Source organism: Sus scrofa, chromosome 14, assembly GCF_054392235.1.
Source record: "Sus scrofa isolate SSC_HxYL_T2T_F1_AM1 chromosome 14, Sscrofa_HxYL_maternal_Yorkshire_Landrace_v2.0, whole genome shotgun sequence".
NCBI classification, from domain to species: domain Eukaryota; kingdom Metazoa; phylum Chordata; class Mammalia; order Artiodactyla; family Suidae; genus Sus; species Sus scrofa.
The window spans coordinates 136,529,464-136,550,601 of record NC_139396.1 but is presented as its reverse complement, the minus strand read 5'-3'; the positions used below and the strand labels follow the sequence as shown (position 1 = coordinate 136,550,601).

Below are 21,138 nucleotides of genomic sequence, written 5' to 3'. Positions count from 1 at the left end.
TCATAGTAAGTGAAATAAGCCAGACAAAGACAAATATTATACGATATCACTGGTATGTGGAATCTAAAAAAAATGATTCAAATGAACCCACAGCCCATAGAAAACAAACTTACGGTAACCAAAGGGGAAAGCGGGGAACAAATGCACAGTACTATGTATAAAATAGATAACCAACAAGAACCTGCTGTATAACATGGGGAACTATACTCAATATTTTATAATAACCTATAAGGGAAAAGAATTTCTGAAATATATATATTTATGTATATATAGGTAAATACATATAAATATACATACATAAATATATATAAATATAAATAAATAAAAATCACTTTGCTATATACCTGAAACTAACACAATGTTGTAAGTCAACTATACTTGAATGACAAAAAGTAAAATTGTTATTCATTTGTTGTCTTCATTCAACTGCAAGTTTAAAAATAAAAACAAAAACATTTGATTTAAAAAAATCAGTTACCTCAACCAAATCTGATTTGACAATCTTTTGGCATGATTAGCATAATTTCAGTAGGAGCTTTGTTTAATGAGCAAACATGTTGAAAAGTCTCAAAGGAGCTATGCAGGTCAGAAAAAAAAGATGTTTTCCGTAAGACCCTTGGCCAGCTGGTATTTCTGAAACCTTTCCTATCAGCTAAGCTTTCAGATGCTTCTCAGTCTGACCACTAAGTGGCACCAGAACTTTGATTCGGTTAAGAGAAAAAAACGCTTAACTAGTCTTCAGGTGATATGCTGTGAACCTTTAATTCATACTTTGTAAAAATAATTCATTTATTTTTATCAGTAATTAGAATGCGGTGTGTTTTTGCTGTTTATTCTCTCTTGTGGTATGGGCTGGGGGAAGAGCAGGTTAAGACAAGTATAACTCATTCCTTTGCCTCCTTTCCCTGCCTTCTGCTCAGGTCCAGTTTTAGCTTTTTTTTTTTTTTGGTCTTTTTAGGGCCGAACTTGTGACATACAGAGGTTCCCAGGCTAAGGATCCAATCGGAGCTGTAGCTGCCGGCCTACGCCACAGCCACAGCCACGCCAGATCCAAGCCATGTCTGCGACCTACACCACAGCTCACGGCAACACCAGATCCTTAATCCACTGAGCGGGGCCAGGGATCAAACCTGTGTCCTCATGGATACCAGTCAGATTCAATTCCACTGAGCCATGATGGGAACTCCCAGTTTTAGCATTTCTTTGTGCCACAGCAGCCACCAGCAACATCAGGGGAACTTCTAGACTTCGCACTGTCAGACTCTTCTGCAAGCTTGAATGGATCTGTGATTTTATCCTGTTAAAAGGCAAACCAAAATGAAAGGACAGTTAAAGGTGTTTTGAGGGACCCCCAACACTAACATCTCAGTTTGATTTAGGTTGATTTACCTAGAAAGGGGATCAAATTTTACAATTCTGTGGCCTCCTGGGAGTAGCATCAGTCCCTCACTTATAATCAAGTCATCACTGCTTTCGGGTAAATGTTACTTAAAGCTTCAGAAAGGTAGTCCCTCTTGGATCAGGTAAGTTGATTTTGCTTTGTTTTGTTCTGTGCAATTCTCAGTGCCTTTGATCTTTTTGGAACTGAGTTACTGAAATGCAGAGACTTCTTCTCTTCACTCATTCTAATTGCCAGAAATGTGTGCAAGAGAAAAAGTTAGGTCCTGGATACTAGGGCCATCATTAACAATTACTGATGTTCTGACGTTGAGACTGCTGACCACCACCAGCAAGATTTCAGGGCAGAGTAAGTGGAATTTTCAAAAGATAAGATGGCAATCTTTATTTTTCTTCCCTTCATCTTCAAATGAGATAACCTCTAACAGCAGTGCCAACGGGGTCAGAGGAAAACCAGGCACAAAGGTTGGAAGTCAAGAGTATGACCAAGCCACCACTATGAGAAAAAAGTGGATACATGTATAACTGATTCACTTTGCTGTACACCTGAAACTAATACAACACTGTAAGTCAACTATACTTGAATTTTAAAAAGTTTTTCAAAAGCAACACAGGGTGTTCCCATCGTGGCTCAGTGGTTAATGAACCTGACGAGGAACCATGAGGATATGGGTTCAATCCCTGGCCTCGCTCAGTGGATTAAGCATCTGGCATTGCCGTGAGATGTGGTATGCCGCAGACACGGCTCGGATTCTGTGCTGCTGTGGCTGTGGTGTAGGCCGGCAGCTGAAGCTCTGGTTCAACCCCTCCGGATCCTGTGCTGCTGTGGCTGTGGTGTAGGCCGGCAGCTGAAGCTCTGGTTCAACCCCTAGCCTGGGAACCTCCATGTGCCATGGGTGCAGCCCTAAAAAGACAAAAGGAAAAAAAAAAAAAAAGAAGAACACAGATATACTGTACAGCACAAGAAAATACAGCCATTATTTTGTAATAATTGTCTTTTTTTGTCTTTTGTCTTTTTTTTTTTTTCAGGGCCGCACCCATGACATATAGAGGTTCCCAGGCTAGGGGTCTAATCAGAGCTACAGCCGCTGGCCTACGCCACAATCACAGAAACACCAGATCCGAGCTGCGTCTGCAACCTACACCACAGCTCACAGCAATGCCAGATCCTTAACCCACTGAGCGAGGCCAGGGATCGAACCTGCAACCTCATGGTTCCTAGTTGGATTTGTTTCTGCTGAGCCATGACAGAAACTCCCTATTTTGTAATAATTTTATATGGAGTATAATCTATAAAAATATTGAATCACTGTGTCATACACCTGAAATTAACTATATTGTAAATCAACTTCACTTCAATACAAATTTTTCTATTTTTTCTTTTTTTTTTCTTTTTTGCTTTTTAGGGCCACATTCATAGTATATGGAAGTTCCCAGGCTAGGGGTTGAATCGGAGCTACAGCTGCTGGCCTACACCACAGTCACAGCAACGCCAGATCCAAGCTGTATCTTCGACCTACACTGCAGCTCACGGCAATGCCAGATCCTTTAACCCACTAAGCGAGACCAGGGATTGAACCTGCATCCTCATGGGTACGAGTCACATTCTTAACCCACTGAGCCACAACAGGACCTCCTCAATACGAATTTTAAAAATTAAACCCCCTCATGACTCAGTGGGTTAAGGATCCTGCATTGTCACTGCTATGGCTCTGGTTACAGCTATGGCCCAGGTTTGATCCCTGGCCCAGGCTACAGGCACAGCCAAAAAACAAAAACAAACAAACAAAAATTTGAAAGGGTATGAACAAGCCACCTCAAGTAATGAAAATGAATTCATTAAACACAAATTCACATGCATTATTTATTGGCGGTCACTGCAAATAGAAGAGTGTAAAGACAGGCACAGACCCTGCACTCACGAACGACAGTCTTCTGGACCATTCCCCTTACTGGTGGCGTTGGCCTCTCAGGCCCTCAGAGTCCACTTTTCTAAAATGAAGAAGCCTCACTGGATCTGGGCTACCTAAGAGGTAAATTAGCACCTGGAAGGGGATCTCCAAGCCTAGAAGAAGAGTAGCTATGCTGGTTGCTGCTATCAGGCCTTCACATCCATTGAATTGGCTCCTCTCAGCGCACTGGAATTCCTGATCAAAGAGTTAGCCTCTCCTCTTTCTCACCTAGGAAAATGACTTTCCACCCTCTTCTTCCTGCCCCATGTCCTCTCTACCAATAGGAGATAACGATATCACTATCAATTCCAAATGCATGCTCCCAGCCCGAAAAGCTCTCAAGACGTGAAGGAAAGAGAAGGTGGGATGTCTCGACAAGCAGTCGTTTCCAGCACCAACATCCCATGCTCCTATGAAAAGTAATAAAGATGGAGAGGGGATGCAGCATGTGGTGAAGAATGCCAGCTCAAAAATCAGATTCAGAAGTTCCCGTTGTGGTGCCGTGGTTCTTTTTTTTTTTTTTTTTTTTTTTTTTTGTCTTTCTGTCTTTTGTTGTTGTTGTTGTTGCTATTTCTTGGGCCGCTCCCGCGGCATATGGAGGTTCCCAGGCTAGGGGTCCAATCGGAGCTGTAGCCACCAGCCCACACCAGAGCCACAGCAACGCTGGATCTGAGCCGCGTCTGCAACCTACAGCACAGCTCACGGCAACGCCGGATCGTTAACCCACTGAGCAAGGGCAGGGACCGAACCCGCAACCTCATGGTTCCTAGTCGGATTCGTTAACCACTGCGCCACGACGGGAACTCCTGCCGTGGTTCTTGAATCCGACTAGGAACCATGAGGTTGTGGGTTCGATCCCTGGCCTTGCTCGGTGGGCTGGGGACCCGGCATTGCTACGGGCTGTGGTGTAGGTCACAGACACAGCTCGGATCCCGTGTTGCTGTGGCTCTGGCATAGGCCGGTGACTACAGCTCCAATTTGACCCCTGACCTGGGTACCTCCATATGCTGCAGGTGCAGCTCTAAAAAGCAAAAAAAAAAAAAGCTCAAGACATGGAATTAACCTGACTTGCACCCAATTTAAAAAAAAAAAAAAATCAGATTCACTGCTTTCTAGCTGTGTGCCCGGATTACCTAATTAATCTCTCTGATTATCTGTAAAATGAAGATAATAATGGGGACTGTGAGGACTAAATGACGTGGTACCTTCAGCATATTAACTGTTCGATAAAGGCAAGAGCCCCTGTAGTAGTCCTCCTACTGTCACGTGATTACCACCACATGTTAAATGACGTAAGACAGTACATGGCACACATCCTCTCTGCATCATTTCAGATGCTGCAGCATTTTAATAATGTGATTCTCCTAACAAAGTAGCAAAGTACACGTTGTCAGGATTAAAAAAGAGGGGGGAGGAGAAGAAAAAAAAGAAAAAGGATGGCTTTCAAAAACAGTCATTATCGTGTCAACCCCCAGTAAAAAGCAGTACTTTCATGCCTCTATTGCAGCAACTGATAGGAAGACAGAAATACGAGCAATTCTCCACATGCCGCCTGCTCACTGTTCGCAGGAATCTATCATTAAGGTCTTCCATAAAAAAGATAAGAATGTCCTCCCCCAAGAGCACAAGGTTATATTTCTAGGACACACAGCTGTTTCATTTTTTAAACCTTCTTTCAGTGTCAATTATCTCATTTCAGAAACTGATGTCAAGACACTGGCACAACAACAGGCTGAGAGAAATAAGGCAGGATAGAAGGGAGATTGTCTGAATAAACCAATTCAAACACATAGGATGTTGCAACTCCTACCAGTGGTCAGGAACCCTCCTGCACTTGAGCTGCTGCTCCCTAGAAGAACTACAAAGGCAGCAAACTCAGCTAACTGCAGTCTTCCCAGCCAGAGTGCCCTGGAAGTGTAGAGGCTAGGGAGAAGAATTCTTTTACTGGTAACAATTTTCTGAAGGCTTGTAGAGCCAGGATTCAGGAAACCAGGTAGAGGAGAATTCAAATGATGAAAATATTTCAGGATAAACATTGATTCTGACCAGCAAGATTTTGTTGTCCATGAATGACCCAGTTTCAAAATATCATTAACACATGGGTGAAATGTAATGGACTGAAAAGTCAGAATTCAAATTTCTCTACTTGCCCCCCTCCCCAAAATTACCTCCTTAGAAACACAGAAAAGTGCTTAAGAATTTAAGAAACCAGGAGTTCCTGTGGTGGCTCAGGGGTTAACAAACCCGACTAGAATCCACGAGGACTCGGGCTCCATCCCTGTCCTTGCTCAGTGAGTTAAGGATCAGGCACTGCTGTGGCTGTGGTGTAGGCCAGCAGCTGTAGCTCCAATTTGACCCCTAGCCAGGGAACCTCCATATGCCACGTGTGCGACCCTCAATAGACAAAAGACAGGAAAAAAAAAAAAAAGAGAGAGAGAGAGAGAGAGAATTTAATAAACCAAAGAAAGTAAATCATTCTTCACCTCCAGAGGTGGCTTTACCAAATAAGTGGCCAAATAAGAACATATTAGGCTTTTTTGGTTCTAGGACTCTCACCTCCAATTAAACTTTCTCAGCTACAAATTTCCCCTTTTGGAAGGCGACCTCTAAATAAACTTGACTCTTAAAGACTGTTTCTGAAGTGACATAAGGGGGAGGAGAAGGCCCAAGCATTCCTTGTGTTTCAATGGATGCCCCTGGGTCCAAAATTTCTACACAATATAAGCAACAGAAAGCAAAATTCACGGAGAAAAGATTACAGAAATTCTGAGCCCAGGAGAAAGGGTGAATGAGAGAATGATGAAAGAATCTGGCAAAGATGGTCAGGACTCAAAATACAGAAAGAGAGTTCTAGGACACCAAGAACAAATCCAAATCCATAGTCATAACCACTTCTATTTCTTGAGTATGTTATGCCAGGCACTGGGCTAACATCTACATGTATCATTCCATTTGATTCTCACAGCCTGAGGGAAAAAGGGATTATTACCTCCTCATCACACATGAGGAAACTAAGGGTTTAGGGAGGTTAGGTAAGGTATCCAAAATCACACATTAAGGGGGAGAGCCTTTTTTTTTTTTTTTTTTTTTTTTTTGCCTTTTAGGGCCACGTCTGCGGCATATGGAGATTCCCAGGCTAGGGGTTGAGTCAGAGCTACAGCTGCTGGCCTACACCACAGCCACAGCAACGCTGGATCCTCAAGCCACTGAGCAAGGCCAGAGATGGAACCCTCCACCTCATGGTTCCTAGTCAGATTCGTTTTCACTGTGCCACGATGGGAACTCCGTGAATGTTATAAGTTTTGTCAGACAAAAGAGACTTGAAATCCATCACTCATCTTGTTCTAAATAATGAAATATTATAAATTAATGAATTAATAAAATAATTATAAGGAGTTCCCTGGTGGCTCAGCAGGTTAAGGATCCAGTGTTGCCACTGCTGTGGCTCAGGTAACTGCTGTGATGCAGGTTCCATCTCTGGCCCAGTAATTTTTGCATGCCACAGTTACGGCCAAAAAATGAAATAAAATAATTATGATAGCATAAATAGGGGAAAAGGTAAAAATAAATAAGAGAAAGAGTTGCTAACATCTGCTATAACTACCTATCTGCCTTCTTCATAGAGAAGATGAGAGATGATCTGAGATGAACTGTGATAAAATGCTTTAGAAAATGCTACATCAGTATTTCAGTTATGAGAATAATTATAATTATGAATCAAAGACATTTTAGAAAATATTCATTTTAGAATACACTGGAATACTGGCTCAAATGTACATGCAAGATATTAGATATATAGAAATTAACATTTCAAAACAGCAGAGAAATGAATTAATAAACAGGGAGTTCCCATTGTGGCTCAGTAGTAAGGAGCCCGACTAGTATCCATGAGGATGCAGGTTCAATCCCTGGCCCCGCTCAGTAGGCTAAGGATCCGGCTTTGCCGTGAGCTGTGGTGTAGGCTGGTAACTGCAGCTCCTATTCAACCACTAGCCTGAGAACTTCCATATGCCATGGATACAGCCCTAAAAAGACGAAGGAAAAAAAATTGAAAACATCTATTCAGGAAAAAAGCAAATAAAAAGATAAACAAGAAATATCTGCAATATATAATAGACAATCTCTTCCAGAGAAATTTTTAGAAAAAGAATATCACTCTAATAGAAAATGGTTAAAGGAATTATATAAGAAGTTAGCAATGGATGAAATATAAACCGTTAATAAACACATTAAAAAGTTCAATATACAAAATAAAACAAAAAAATTATTTTCTGGGAGTTCCTGTCGTGGCACAGTGGTTAACGAATCCGACTAGGAACCATGAGGTTGTGGGTTCGATCCCTGGCCTTGCTTAGTAGGTTAAGGATCCGGCGTCACCATGAGCTGTGGTGTAGGTTGCAGACAAGGCTCGGATCCCGCGTTGCTGTGGCTCTGGCATAGGCCGGTGGCTACAGCTCTGATTCGACTCCTAGCCTGGGAACCTCCATATGCTGCAGGTGTGGCCCTAGAAAAGGCAAAAAGACAAAATATATATATATATATTATTTTCTACTTATCAGATAAGCAAAGATTTTAAAAAATAATACCCACTATTAGTAAGAGGGCAGGGAAAAGGCATTCTCATACATTCCAGGTAGGCGTGTAGACTGGTACAATCTTTCTGAAGGGCAATTTGACTACCTCTATTAAAAGGTCTATGTATGTCTAATTTGAGTAATTTTTTCTAAGGCAGCTCTTAACCTTTTTTGTATCTGTACCCCTTTGGAAACCTGATAAAAGTAATAGACTCTTTCCTAAGAAAATATACATACACACATATAATTTTAAGGGGTTCATGGATGCCCTGAAGTTCACTCCTGGATACACCACGTTAGGAATCTCTGACTTACTGTCAGCATTGGAAAAATGAAGTTCTGAAGTTAACTCAAATCATTTTACAGCTACAAAAATTCTAGAAATAAGTTATGGTGGCCAACTAAAAGAATAATGATTTGTTCTTTGCTTTAGCAGTCTGTGACAATTGTAATGACTTTCTTTCTCGCTTGCTTCATTCCTTCCTTCCTTCCTTTTTTATCTGCTGCAGTGACAATGCCAGATCCCTAATCTGCTGCGCTACAAGAGAAGTCCTGTAGTGACTTTTATTTATTTATTTATTTATTTATTTTGGGAGGCTAGGGGTCTAATCGGAGCCGTAGCCGCCGGCCTATGCCACAGCCACAGCAACGCCAGATCCAAGCCGTTTCTGTGACCTACACCACTGCTCATGGCAACCTGGATATTTAATCCACTGAGTGAGGCCAGTGATCAAACCCGCAGTCTCATGGTTCCTAGTTGGATTCGTTTCTGCTGCGCCACAACGGAAACTCCTATAATGACTTTTAAAATGGTTCTCTGAGGGTAGGGAATTGAAAGCCAAGCAAACCTTTGTTTCTAGAGCAGTATAGCCACCACATATTGGCAACTTCTCTTCAATAGGTCTGATCAGAAAATCTTGGGTAAATCGTGAATTCTTCAAGATAGCTGCTGTTTCTTCATCCACTTCAACAGTTTCATCTTTCTGAAAAGTAGCATGAAAAACATATTCTTAGAGATGCCACTGTGGTCTCAATAGGAGAAAAAGGCCCTGAAGTTTTACTGACGAGCGACATCTGAAGATAAAAGTTTACATCTTTTCTTTTCTTTTGGCCGTGTCATGGCATGCCAAAATTCCAGGGCCAGGGATTAAACCTGCACCACATAAGTAACCAGACCCACAGCAGTGACAACACCAGATCCTTAACCTGCTGCGCCACTAGGGAACTTCAAGATTACACCTTTTGGCATGGTATTTTTCTCATGTTCAGACCTGTTGCTAGCTTCATGCTTGTTTCCAAATGGAACTGACCAATGTCATTATAATTTTTTCTTTGGTGGCAATGCAAAAAAAAAAAAGAAAGAAAGAAAAGAAAAACCATACTCTTGGCTCCAGTGTCTAGTCTCTGCTCAGAGGCAGATATAGAAAATTACTGTCCTCTGAGTTTCACCTTATTTATCGCTAAAATGAGGGCTTTGGACTAGTGGGTTTTAAAGTATATTTCCTTGGGCAGTGCTTCTGTGCCTGCCCGCTTGCATCTCTCACAAGCACCCTTCCTTAATAAATCAATGTCTTGCCTATCAAAAATAAATAAATAAAGTGTATTTCCTTGAGTCCCAGGGGTACCCAGGAAGTGTGCAAAGGGCCCACACCTTGGGAACTAGGAGTGAGCATAGGAGATTCTGAGCCGTCTAATTCCTGCTCCCATTAGATAAACTTTACTTGTATCCCTTCAGATCCTGGAGTTATATAAAGCAGTGACTGATTCATCCTTTAAATAAAATTTTATTGATAAATAAAATAAGGCTGGTGAGGAGTTCCCATCGTGGCTCAGTGGAAACAAATCTGATTAATATCCATGAGGATGAAGGTTCAATCCCTGGCCTTGCTCTGTGGGCTAAGGATCCGGCATTGCCATGAGCTGTGGTGTAGGTTGCAGACGCAGCCCAGGTGCCGCGTTGCGGTGGTTGTGGTGTAGGCCGGCAGCTACAGCTCTGATTTGACCCCTAGCCTGGGAACCTCCATAAGCCTCGGGTGCTGCTCTAAAGAGACAAAAAAAAAAAAAAAAAGTGCTGGTGGGCCAGAGGGTGGGCAACATGGTTGAAGGGGGCAAGATATACAAACTCCCAATTATAAAATAAATAAGTCACGGAGGTATAAGGTAGAGTATAGTAACTGTAGATAATAATACTGGATTATATATTTGAAAGTTGCTGAGAAAGTAGATCTTAAAAGTTCTTATCACAAGTAAAAAATTGATAACTGTGTATGATAATAGATATTACCTACTTCCTATGGGGATGATTTCTCAATATATACAAATATTAAGTGTTTATGTTGTATACCTGAAACTAATATAATGTTATATGGCAATTATATTTCTTTTTTTTCTTTTTTTTTTTAAAGGCCACACCCATGGGATATGCAGGTTCCCAGGCTAGGGGTCAAATCGGAGCTGTAACCACTGGCCTAAGCCACAGCCACAGCAACACCAGATCCAAGCCAGTCTACAACCTACACCATAGCTCACAGCAATGCTGGATCCTTAACCCACTGAGAGAGACCAGGAATCGAACCCGTGTCCTATGGATACTAGTCAGATTTATTTCTGCTGAGCCACAATAGGAACTCTGGCAATTATATCTCAATAAAAAATAAAGTAAGTCTGCTATTAGAATTTTTTTTTTTTTTACATTTTTTTGCTGCCCTGCAGCACACAGAGTTCCCAGGCCAGGGATCAGATCTGAGGTACAGTTTTGACCTAAGCCACAGCTGCCACAACACTCGGTCCTTAACCAGCTGTGCTGGGCCAGGGATTAAGCCTGCGACCCAGAGCTCCCAAAACATCGCTGATCACATTGCACCACAATGGGAACTCTAGAAGTGGGGTTTTTTTTAAGTTACTACATCAGAGTGATGATTTCAAAGGCCCGTCTCACTCTAAATCTGTAAAACTACTGAAGTAGGCTGTATTTAAGCAACTTGAAAATGCTCTTTAGACCAAAATATCAGAGAAGGGAAACGGTAAAGTTCTTCCAACTTTAGAACAAATAATGACCATATCTTCTATTTATTGAGTTCCCAGTATAATGTTTTGCTCCATTCTTGCTAAAAATTCTGCCACATAAGCATTATTATTCTTACTTTTACAGTGGAGCAAACTGTAAAATAGCAAACAGCTGAAATATTATGCAGTACTCTCACTTTTTTTCCATACTCTTTCTCTACCATCCCATTAATCTGATGTTGGAATGACATTTTTCATAGAAAAGATTTTTTAGATGTCATAATGGTATTTGGTTATGTAGGAGAATATTTTACTCTTAGGAGATGCATGCTGAAATATTTAACAGTAAGATATCATGATATCTGCAACATATTTGTAATGGTTCAGCAAATATATATATATACAGACAGACATACACCCACATATGCCAACATCAGAAAGGTGAGAAGCAATCAATGCAAGTTTTAAAAAAGGTTCCTGCAGGAAGTTTCTTTTGTGGTGCAGTGGGTTAAGAATCCTACTGAAGCGACCCAAGCCAGTGAAGAGGTGCAGGTTCAATTCCCAGCCCAGGAGATCCCCCCGTGGCTCAGCAGAAACAAATCTGACTAGGAACCATGAGGTTGCAGGTTCGATCCCTGGCCTCACTCAGTGGGTTAAGGATCCGGCATTGCCGTGAGCTGTGGTGTAGGTCGCAGACGTGGCTCATATCTGGTGTTGCTGTGGCTCTGGCATAGGCACAGACCCCTAGCCTGGGAATCTCCATATGCCATGGGTCCGGCCCTCAAAAGACAAAAGACCAAAAAAAAAAAAAAAAAAAAAAAAAATGCCCAGCCCAGCACAGTGGGTTAAAGGATCTGATGTTGCCACAGTTGTGGCTCAGATTTGATCCCTGGCCCAGGAATGTGGGTGTGGCCATTAAAAAATTGTTTTTCTTTAAAAGGTTCCTGGAGCAAGGGTAAGAGTAGGAAGAATGTTGAAAGTCATGGAAATCTTTATTTACCTTAAATGTGAAATTTACATCAAATATTAGCTCTTTTTCATGTCCAGTGATTCCTCCATTGTAAATAACTTTGCATCTTTTGGTTGGTCCTGTCTTAGAGAGTTTGAAGAGGCGAAATGTTGCAGAAACAAAACGACAGTCACCTAAAAACAGAATAAACCCCTGGTTCATCTCCAGCACTTCAACAGCTATTGCTTTGCCCAGGAGATGATTATGTATTATAAAGATGATATCTTCTTTGCATACCATCAATTATCTTTCTTTTTTCTTTAATGATTTTTATTTTTTTCCATTATAGCTGGTTTACTGTGTTCTGTCAATTTTCTACTGCACAGCAAGGTGACCCAGTCACACATGCATATATACATCCCTTTTTCTCACATGCATACCATCAATTAATTATCTTTCTGGGCACATCACTCTATTTACTGAAAACCTTCAAAGCGCTTTATTAAATACCAAATTTTGGGAGGTTGCTATTAAACAGGAGACAAGATGGAGATTTCCAGATGATATGGTCTCCAGTGAGACTCACAAAGGAGATTACTAGCTGATCACCAAATGTGAACCATTTGGGGTGCAGTTATAACAGTCTCTGGTGCTGTTTCTTACCAACCACACTTTCTAGTTCCTTGTTTTGAATTGTAATGAAATTGGCAGCAACCAAACGTGGAGGAGAGAACCCAATTTCTCGGGCAAGGATTGCAAGGTCCTTCCAGTACAAAGCACCACCCAGGCATTCACCTAAAAAAAGAAAAATCACAGACCAACCAATACAACTAGATATTAAGGGAATTATTCTTCTGTATAAATGATAAGACTATGGTACTAGTTAAAACATAGGTCCTTGAAAAATAGAAGAGAGACCTGAGTATTCCCCAAGATCTAGAAATTCATTATTAAAACTGGATAAACTAATGGTCTCTGGGAACCATTCTTCAGGATAGTCACTAATGTATTAGTTCCAATATTAATGTATTAGTATTTAATAATACGTATGTTTGTGAGTAAAATCATACAAGAAAAACTACAAAATTGCCTCTTAGTTCCAGATTAATCTCATAATGAACTGTTACTAGTACAGTAATTACTACAAATGTTCATCAGGCATTTTACAGTTTTCAATTAATTACAACAATTAACAAATTATAAACAATCTAAATCATTACCATAAAGAAATGGTCAAATAAAGTATGGTACAGCTATACAATACAGTTGTATAATACAAATACTTTAAAATATTTTTTAAAAATTTAAGCTTAGGAAATATGCTAAATAAAATTAGAATGCCAAATTCTACATGCAGCATCTTCCCAATATTATTTATTATACACACTTACAGAAAAAAAACATACACATATATATAGAGAGAGAGAGAGACACACACACATACACACACACACACACACACACACACACTAAACTATTGAAAAAGGTTTTTGCTGGGTTATGTGATTTTTATGTGATTAGTAGTAATTTTCTCTCTTTTTTTTGTATTTTCTAATTTTTCTTTCTTTGGCCTCTGCCATAGCATGCAGAAGTTCCCAGGCCAGGGATCAAACCCACAGCACTGCAGTGACCCAAGGCATAGCAGTGACAATGCTGGATCCTTAACTGCTCTGCCATCAGGGAACTCCATGTATTTTCCAATTTTTTAAAAATATCTATTTTTATTGTTCAATGAGAAAAAAGTTAACATATTTATTTTATAAGTAAGAGCATTTGGTTTCATAGTCAGACTGACCACACACATGCATTTATCTCCTAAACATCCAGAGACTTCATGAAAATGACAGTGGAGGAACCAACAGCACAATAATGATGAGAACACAGGGAATTAAAGAGATACCAACTCTGAGCAGTTGCTCTCATTTCTACACTAGAGCTTTTAAAGAATTTTTCAGGGAGTTCCCGTCGTGGCACAGTCCTAGTCGGCGGTTAACAAATCCGACTAGGAACCATGAGGTTGCGGGTTCGGTCCCTGGCCTTGCTCAGTGGTTAAGGATCTGGCGTTACCGCGAGCATGGTGTAGCTTGCAGACTCAGCTTGGATCCCGCGTTGCTGTGGCTCTGGCGTAGGCCAGTGGCTACAGCTCCGATTCGACCCCTAGCCTGGGAACCTCCATACGCAGCGGGAGCAGCCCAAGAAATGGCAAAAAGACAAAAAAAAAAAAAAAAAAAAAAAAGAATTTTTCACATTCATTGTCCCATTTAATCTTGATAATAGCCCTATAAATCAGATTGAATTATTACCTATGTTTTACAATTTGGAAAACATGACTCAAAGAGATTAATTAAACTGTCCAAGGTCATACCAGATTTGAATGTCAGGGAAGGACTGGGATCTAAGGCTCCTGACTGAACCCCATGTGTTCCCACATCATAAAGCCTCATCCACAAAGTACATCATGTCCAGGATGTACTTGAATGAGTATCTGCCTTAAAACACAAAAACCTACCCCATAAAACTTTGTGTGTCCTGATTTCTTCTGGCAATTCAAGGCTAGCATAGACGTCACTGAAATATAGCTCCCCGCCGTGCTGAAACAGCAGAATTAATCCAACAAGGTTAAAGATTACATTAGTCCCAGATAGTAAAGAAAGGAATGAGGGGGGAAAATCCACTGGAAAAACAAAACAAAACAAAACAAAAACAAAAAACAAAAAAACAAAAAAAAAACAGAAGTTCTTGAGCTGATCCTTTCTAAACAAATAACAGTTACCTTCCCACTTATAATCATTAGCTAATTGCTAAGATTTTTTTTTTCAGTGCCCTACCCAACAGGTAATAAAATAGCTTTCCAAGCTGAAGCAATCCAAACCAAATGCAGCCCCAGGCTGTTACAGAACTAACAGAAATAAAAAGTATTCATAAACTCTTCCCTCTTAAAAATGGTACAACTTTTGGGAGTTCCCCTCATGGCGCAGTGGTTAAGGAATCTGACTAGGAACCATGAGGTTGCGGGTTTGATCCCTGGCCTTGCTCAGTGGGTTAAGGATCCAGCGTTGCCGTGATCTGTGGTGTAGGTCGAAGATGCAGCTTGGATCCCGAGTTTCTGTGTCTCTGGCGTAGGCCGGTGGCTATAGCTCCGATTCAACCCCTAGCCTGGGAACCTCCATAGGCAGCGGGAGCAGCCCAAGAAATGGCAAAAAGACAAAAAAAAAAAAAAAAAAAAAAAAAAAGATATAACTTTTATAGTGTTGTTACGTATCTTTAAAAGGACACATTATCTTTTTAAAATATTGTCCTTAAAATCTCAGGCATATGCATGATTGAGAATTTTAAGATTTTATATGTAGCTAATTTTAAGAGCATGGAGTTCTAGATTCTACAATAACGTCTCCACTTTCTACAAGTACATCTTGGTAAAAAGTAGTGAGCTGGTCTTTGAAAGGGCATCCTATTTAAGACACTGGTAAATCTCTGCATAGATATTTTTATTTGATCTCTACAACAGCCCTATACACCAAAAATCTCAGGATCGTCTGTCATGAAGAGACACACCTCATGATACATATAGAGGACGTGGAGCTCCTGTAAGTTTTCCTTTAAGAGAGTAGTTAACGTAAAAGTGCCATCTTCCTTAACTTCCTAAAGATCTGGAATCCTGTTAGATACACAATAAGGAGCCCTGAGAAACGCTGTCTGTGCTAGAAGAGTATATGCAAAATAATATACTTAGTAGTCAGTGCAAAGGTCCCTGCAGCTCAGCAGATACTAATCTAGGGTCATGTACAGCTACAAGATAGAGGAGAAACACTCAGCAAGGTAAACATTTAACATGTTCAATGACTTTTTTTTTTTCTTTTTTTGTCTTTTTGTCCTTCTAAGGCCCCACCTGCAGCATGGGGAGGTTCCCAGGCCAGGGGTCTAATCCAAGCTACAGCCGCCGCTTACGCCAGAGCCACAGCAACACCAGATCTGAGCCATGTCTGCAACCTACACCACAGCTCACAGCAACACCAGATCCTTAATCCATTGAGCGAGGCCAGGGATTGACCCTGCAACCTCATGGTTACTAGTCAGATTCATTTCTGCTGCACCACGACGGGAACTCCCACAATCATGACTTTCAGATTTATTACTTTTTGAAACCTGAGAGGAAACTAATTCCATAGTCTAAGGTATTCCTGTCACTCCCCCTTTTGCCACAATTATTTTATCTTCTTTTATTTTATTTTATTTCCGCCTGTCGCATGTGTAAGTTCCCAGGCCAGGGATCAAACTGGTGCTACAGCAATGACCTGAGCCACAATGCTGGATCCTTAACCCACTAGACCACCGGGGAACTCCCACCACTCTTTTTAATTCAGTACGTAAATTAAGGGGACAAGACCAGGACACATCCCACGTGCTCAAGCTGATGTTCAAAGACCACTTGGCTCCCTCTTCTCCTCACCTTTAGCACTCGATATACCTCCTGAAGCACTTGCTGTTTATCAGGTACAAGGTTAATGACACAATTGGATCTAAAAAAGACCAGACAGAATGTCAAGCATACCTGCAGACTACTTACCTTCAAATCCTTTTAGTCTCTAAAAAGGGCTCCCACCATTTTCTCAAAGCTGTACCATCCTTCCCGCCTTCCTCCTCTCTTCCACACAGTCAGTTTGGTCCCAAGATAAGGGAGATGGACAGAGCATTTGAAATCCCAATAAACCAGCAGTTCCTGTTGCGGCTCAGTGGTTAACGAACCCGACTAGTATCCTTGAGAACGCTGGTTCAATCCCTGGCCTCGCTCAGTGGGTTAAGGATCATGTTGCTGTGGCTATGGCGTAGGCCAACAGTTGTAACTCTGATTCAACCCCTAGCCTGGGAACCTCCATACGCCGCAGGTGCGGCCCTAAAAACAGACAGAGACAAAAAGTAAATAAATAAAATCTCAATAAGTTGTTAGCGAGTTTGAGGGTGCAGAACAAATTTTGAGGCATGCTTCTTATTTGTTTCTGATCTGATGTTCACCATGCAACAAAATGACCTGGGACCAGATGGCTACTGCACAAAACATTTCTCCCACCACTCTAAGTAGGCTAGGGTCCTCAAAGGCTGTCAGGTGGGCATGATGCGACAACAACGTAAAGGAAAAACAGAAACAGGGAACCCTATAATTTGTCATGAAAATAGTACTAAACATAACAGGTCAGTGTTGAGTGTATGAGAGGACTCAGTCTTGGTGGATCTTGCTGGTCTTTGAGGCTCATTCATAAACCACAGTTAAGTTTAACATATTCTTTGTTTTTGTTTTTTCTTTTTTTTTTTTTTTTTGGTCTTTATGTCATTTCTTGGGCTGCTGCCACGGCATATGGAAGTCCCAGGCTAGGGGTCTAATCGGAGCCGTGGCCACCAGGCTACACCAGAGCCACAGCAATGCAGGATCTGAGCCACATCTGTGACCTACACCACAGCTCACGGCAACGCCAGATCCTTAACCCACTGAGCAAGGCCAGGGATCGAACCCAAAACATCATGGTTCCTAGTCGGATTCGTTAACCACTGGGCCATGATGGGAACTCCAGTACAGTGAAGTTTAAAATATATGTTCTCTCGGGCTAGTGTGTTCTGTTGCTGGTGGGCTACAAACACTAAGCAACCCAGGTCAGCGCATTCCCTTTAAGTCATGCCAAGTTTAGTTCAACCCCCCAAACGAAAGTGATGACATTTGTGTGTTCAATAGGAAATGGGCTATGTTCACAACAGTAAGGATATAGACCTACATCACAATATCGTAACTCTCATTCTTGATTCCGGCCTCTCCCAACTTCTCTATGTAGCCATGAATAAAAGTCACATTGGGTGTCCGGAAGCCATATTTTTCCATGTGATAGTCAATGTACTTGTTAGCCACTTCTACCTAAAGGAACAACAACAACAATAAAAAAACAGACTTGAAAATCAACTTTTTTATGCACTAATTTTTTCTCCTAAAATTTCCTATTACTAAGGGAATAAACTCCCCTCAGACTACTTTGGGTAAGCAAACAAGGTTCATCTGGTCGTATAGGATCTACTACAGCATGGGACAAATCAACTAGGCATAAACTCCCTGCTTGATACATGGTTTTTATTTGAATAAACTCTTTGCTCAATAAAATCTTTTAAGATAGATGGCAGAAAGAAGGAAAAGATCCAACTCCATTTAGTCATCATGAGATTCATTAAATCCGATCAAACCTCTGACTCTCTTCCCCCACAGAATCCCCTTAATTGTCAAAGTTCTGGGTTTCCAGATTAGGAAGCAAAATGGCACAAAGGAGCACAGCATTTAGCAGCCTAAAGTTATCCTTGAAGAGTCACAAGGAAACAACGTTATCTCCAAAGCAATGTTTTTCAGAATTCTTTCCTCCTTATCCTTGAAATCACTGCCTCACCTGACCTTCTGTCATGTCTACTCCAGTGACATGTCCCTTCTCACCAACCAGCTGACTAAGTGCATAACAATCTCGGCCACTTCCACTACCCAGATCCAAAATCCAGCAGTTCTCCAGACATTCAGGGATGACCAGGCCACAGCCATAATACCTGGGAAATAGAAAATATATACATATTTTTTCCCTGAGACTAGAAGACATGGAACTACTAAATCTTACACATCCTTCCTCCTTCCCTGTTTCCTTTCCTTCCTGCCCTCCAGCATTCATTCAGTTTCTTGTTGGGTGTGTAGTCTTCCCCATTACACCAGAAGCCCCGTGAAGGCTGAGACTCTATCTGCTCTGTTTACCACTGAATTCGTGGGCACTGTACCAGGTACTAAGACAAACAAACCAACTGAAATGTTTGTTACACATTAACTAAGCATCTAACACAGGTCCAAGACTTGCCAGTTATTGAAGAAGAAAGGTAAGAATTCCATCTCTTAAGTATATTTAACAGGGGAGATGAAACACAAGCACAGAAAACATTTTTCATGATTTATTGACAAACCACACAGCGCAGGCAGTGAATGCTGCAGTGGTTTGGGGAAGGGGTGCTCAAGGATCAGAGAAGGCTTCACAAAGTAGGTAGGACGTCAGCGAGGTGTTTGGATGGGCAGGATTTAGAAGGTATAAAGTACGCTGAAGGCATTCTAGATTGATAACTGCATGCTGGGCAGGCATCACCTTGGCAGTGCTCATGTCAAGACGAAGCGAAAGGTCTGGCTAGAATCACATAGTGCAAAAGAAGGGACCAAGGTTGGTTGGGGGGAGGGCCAAACGGGACAGTCTTGAATGTCAGGTCCAAGGAGTGTAAATGTACCCTGTGAGTAAAGGGGGCAGGTAAGGTCACTGGAAGTTCTTCCAGCAGGAGGATGATCAATGCTGTTTTACCAGTTTTATAATAGACAAGGCGAGCCCCATGGGTTGGAGGAGACTGGTTAATTCCCTAGTGACTGACACCACTAATCTTCTGAGAAAGTTGCTCTCTGGGGTCTTCATGGAGGCAGCACAGAGCACTTTACCTCAAGGATACTTCCTCATGTACATTCTGCAGGGCCTTCCGGATGTGCTTGGGGACCGGCCTGGCTGCAGTGACACAGGCATTGGTCTGGAGGTCTGCTGATTTCTTCAGCACCTGCCCGTAGTAGGTCTGATCCAGACCAAGGGTGGGGCGAGGGGTGGGAAAAGAAGAGCTGGAGCTGGTATCCGCAGGGTGACGGCTCCCGTGCCCACCACCAACCCCACTCCAACCCATCCAGGCCTGGCCAGGCTTTGCTCCCTAAGCTCAAAGCCCAGGCTTGGCCCTGTCCCCCACCCCAGGAATCTTGGCAGGGCTTCCAAAGGCCTAATCCTCCCACTCAGTGGAGGCTCCACCAGGGCCATTCCAGGCCCTACTGCTGTCACCTGCACGTTCTTCTGGATCTCAGCGTCACTGCGGGGACAGGCCACTGCAGGAAGGAAAAAAAGGCGGTTGAAAGGCGAGGGCGCTGAGCAAGGCATGAGGGAGGGGGCCCCTTGGGACAGACGGGTGTATAAGGGGCTGGGGCTGGGGCCGGGCAGGCGGGAGCGCTGACGGTGGTGATGGGAGGGGGAAGGGGAGGGGGGAGCAGGGCTAAGGGCCGCGGGCTTGCCCGGGAGCAAGCGGGGAGGGACCCTACTCACTGTCTCCTCGGTCCCCGGACTCCAGGACTTGGGTCCGCCGCAGCCAGCGCTCGAGGCCCAGCACACACGCGGCCCCGCCCCGCAGCAGGCAGGCCTGATTCCCCGCCCAGCGCCGCAGGTCCGATGCTCTGCTCCTGGTCAGACCACGTGTCGTCAGATCGCACTTTGGCCCTGCTGGGCCCAAGGTCATCTTGGCCGACTTGGTCTTTTCAACCAGGAAGAGCCTATTACTATTAATTAGTATCTGCCTTTATTGCTCCATTGTGATTTTCATTTTATAAAGCACGTGTGAAACCCCTTATATATTGATTTTTCGCCCCTTTTGGGAATTAAATCACCTAAATCACTTTTTCTCAATCTACTTTTTATTATTTTATTTATTTATTTTTATTTTTTAATGAGGCAATTAAGTATTTAAAGAGAGAAGAGAGAGAGGATGTGGCAAAAATACAGGCACGGGCAGTGGGGTGGGGGTGGAAAGGGAGAAAGACCTGGAAAAAGAGAGGAAGAGTCAATCTACTTTTTAAAATCTGGTTTATTAGGATATAATTTACATTCCGTAAAATTCACTTTTCTTTATAAAAGTATACATTTCTGTGAATTCTAACAAGGCATACATACATACATCACCAGTCAAGACTCTCACTCAAAAAATTTTCTTTGAGCTCCTTTGTATAATAAATCCCCCCGCCTCCAGCTCCTAAACAACCATGGATCTGTTCTCCTTCCTTTCCCAGAATGTCACAGCAATGGAATCACATAGTATGCAGGTGTTCTCAATCTATTTTGAATTGTATTTAGGAAAGAAACAATACCAAGCTAAATTTTAACCCCTAGTATTTTTTGAGTCAATTCACTTGTTCTCTAGGTATTGTCTTTTCACCTTCAGAAAAATTTAAATTTATTTCTTTTGGAGTTCCCATTGTGGCTCAGCAGGTTAAGGTCCCAATGTTGTCTCCACAAGGATGCAAGTTTCATCCCTGGTCTCATTCAACCCAGCACTGCTGCAAGCTGTGGCATAATCCAGTGTTGCCACAGCTGTGGCTTAGGTCTCAACTGCAGCTCCAGTTCGACCCCTGGCCCAGGAACTTCCATATGCTGCAGGTTCGGCCGTGAAGATGCTAAAAAAATAA

At 42.1% G+C, this 21,138-nt stretch overlaps 2 protein-coding genes across 2 annotated transcripts in view; one reads left to right on the top strand and one right to left on the bottom strand.

Annotated features, from left to right (window-relative positions):
• Positions 1-21,138, top strand: part of PCGF6 (polycomb group ring finger 6) — a 1,082,924-nt gene that overhangs the window by 417,619 nt on the left and 644,167 nt on the right. The window lies entirely within an intron of this gene.
• AS3MT (arsenite methyltransferase) lies at positions 738-20,187 on the bottom strand. Its single transcript, NM_001445103.1, is given in 11 exon segments — positions 738-1,297; positions 8,773-8,907; positions 11,931-12,073; positions 12,543-12,674; positions 14,389-14,470; positions 16,330-16,399; positions 17,645-17,781; positions 18,299-18,449; positions 19,366-19,493; positions 19,748-19,791; positions 20,006-20,187. Coding segments are annotated over 11 exon segments (1,128 nt in total). The 5' UTR covers positions 20,007-20,187; the 3' UTR covers positions 738-1,192.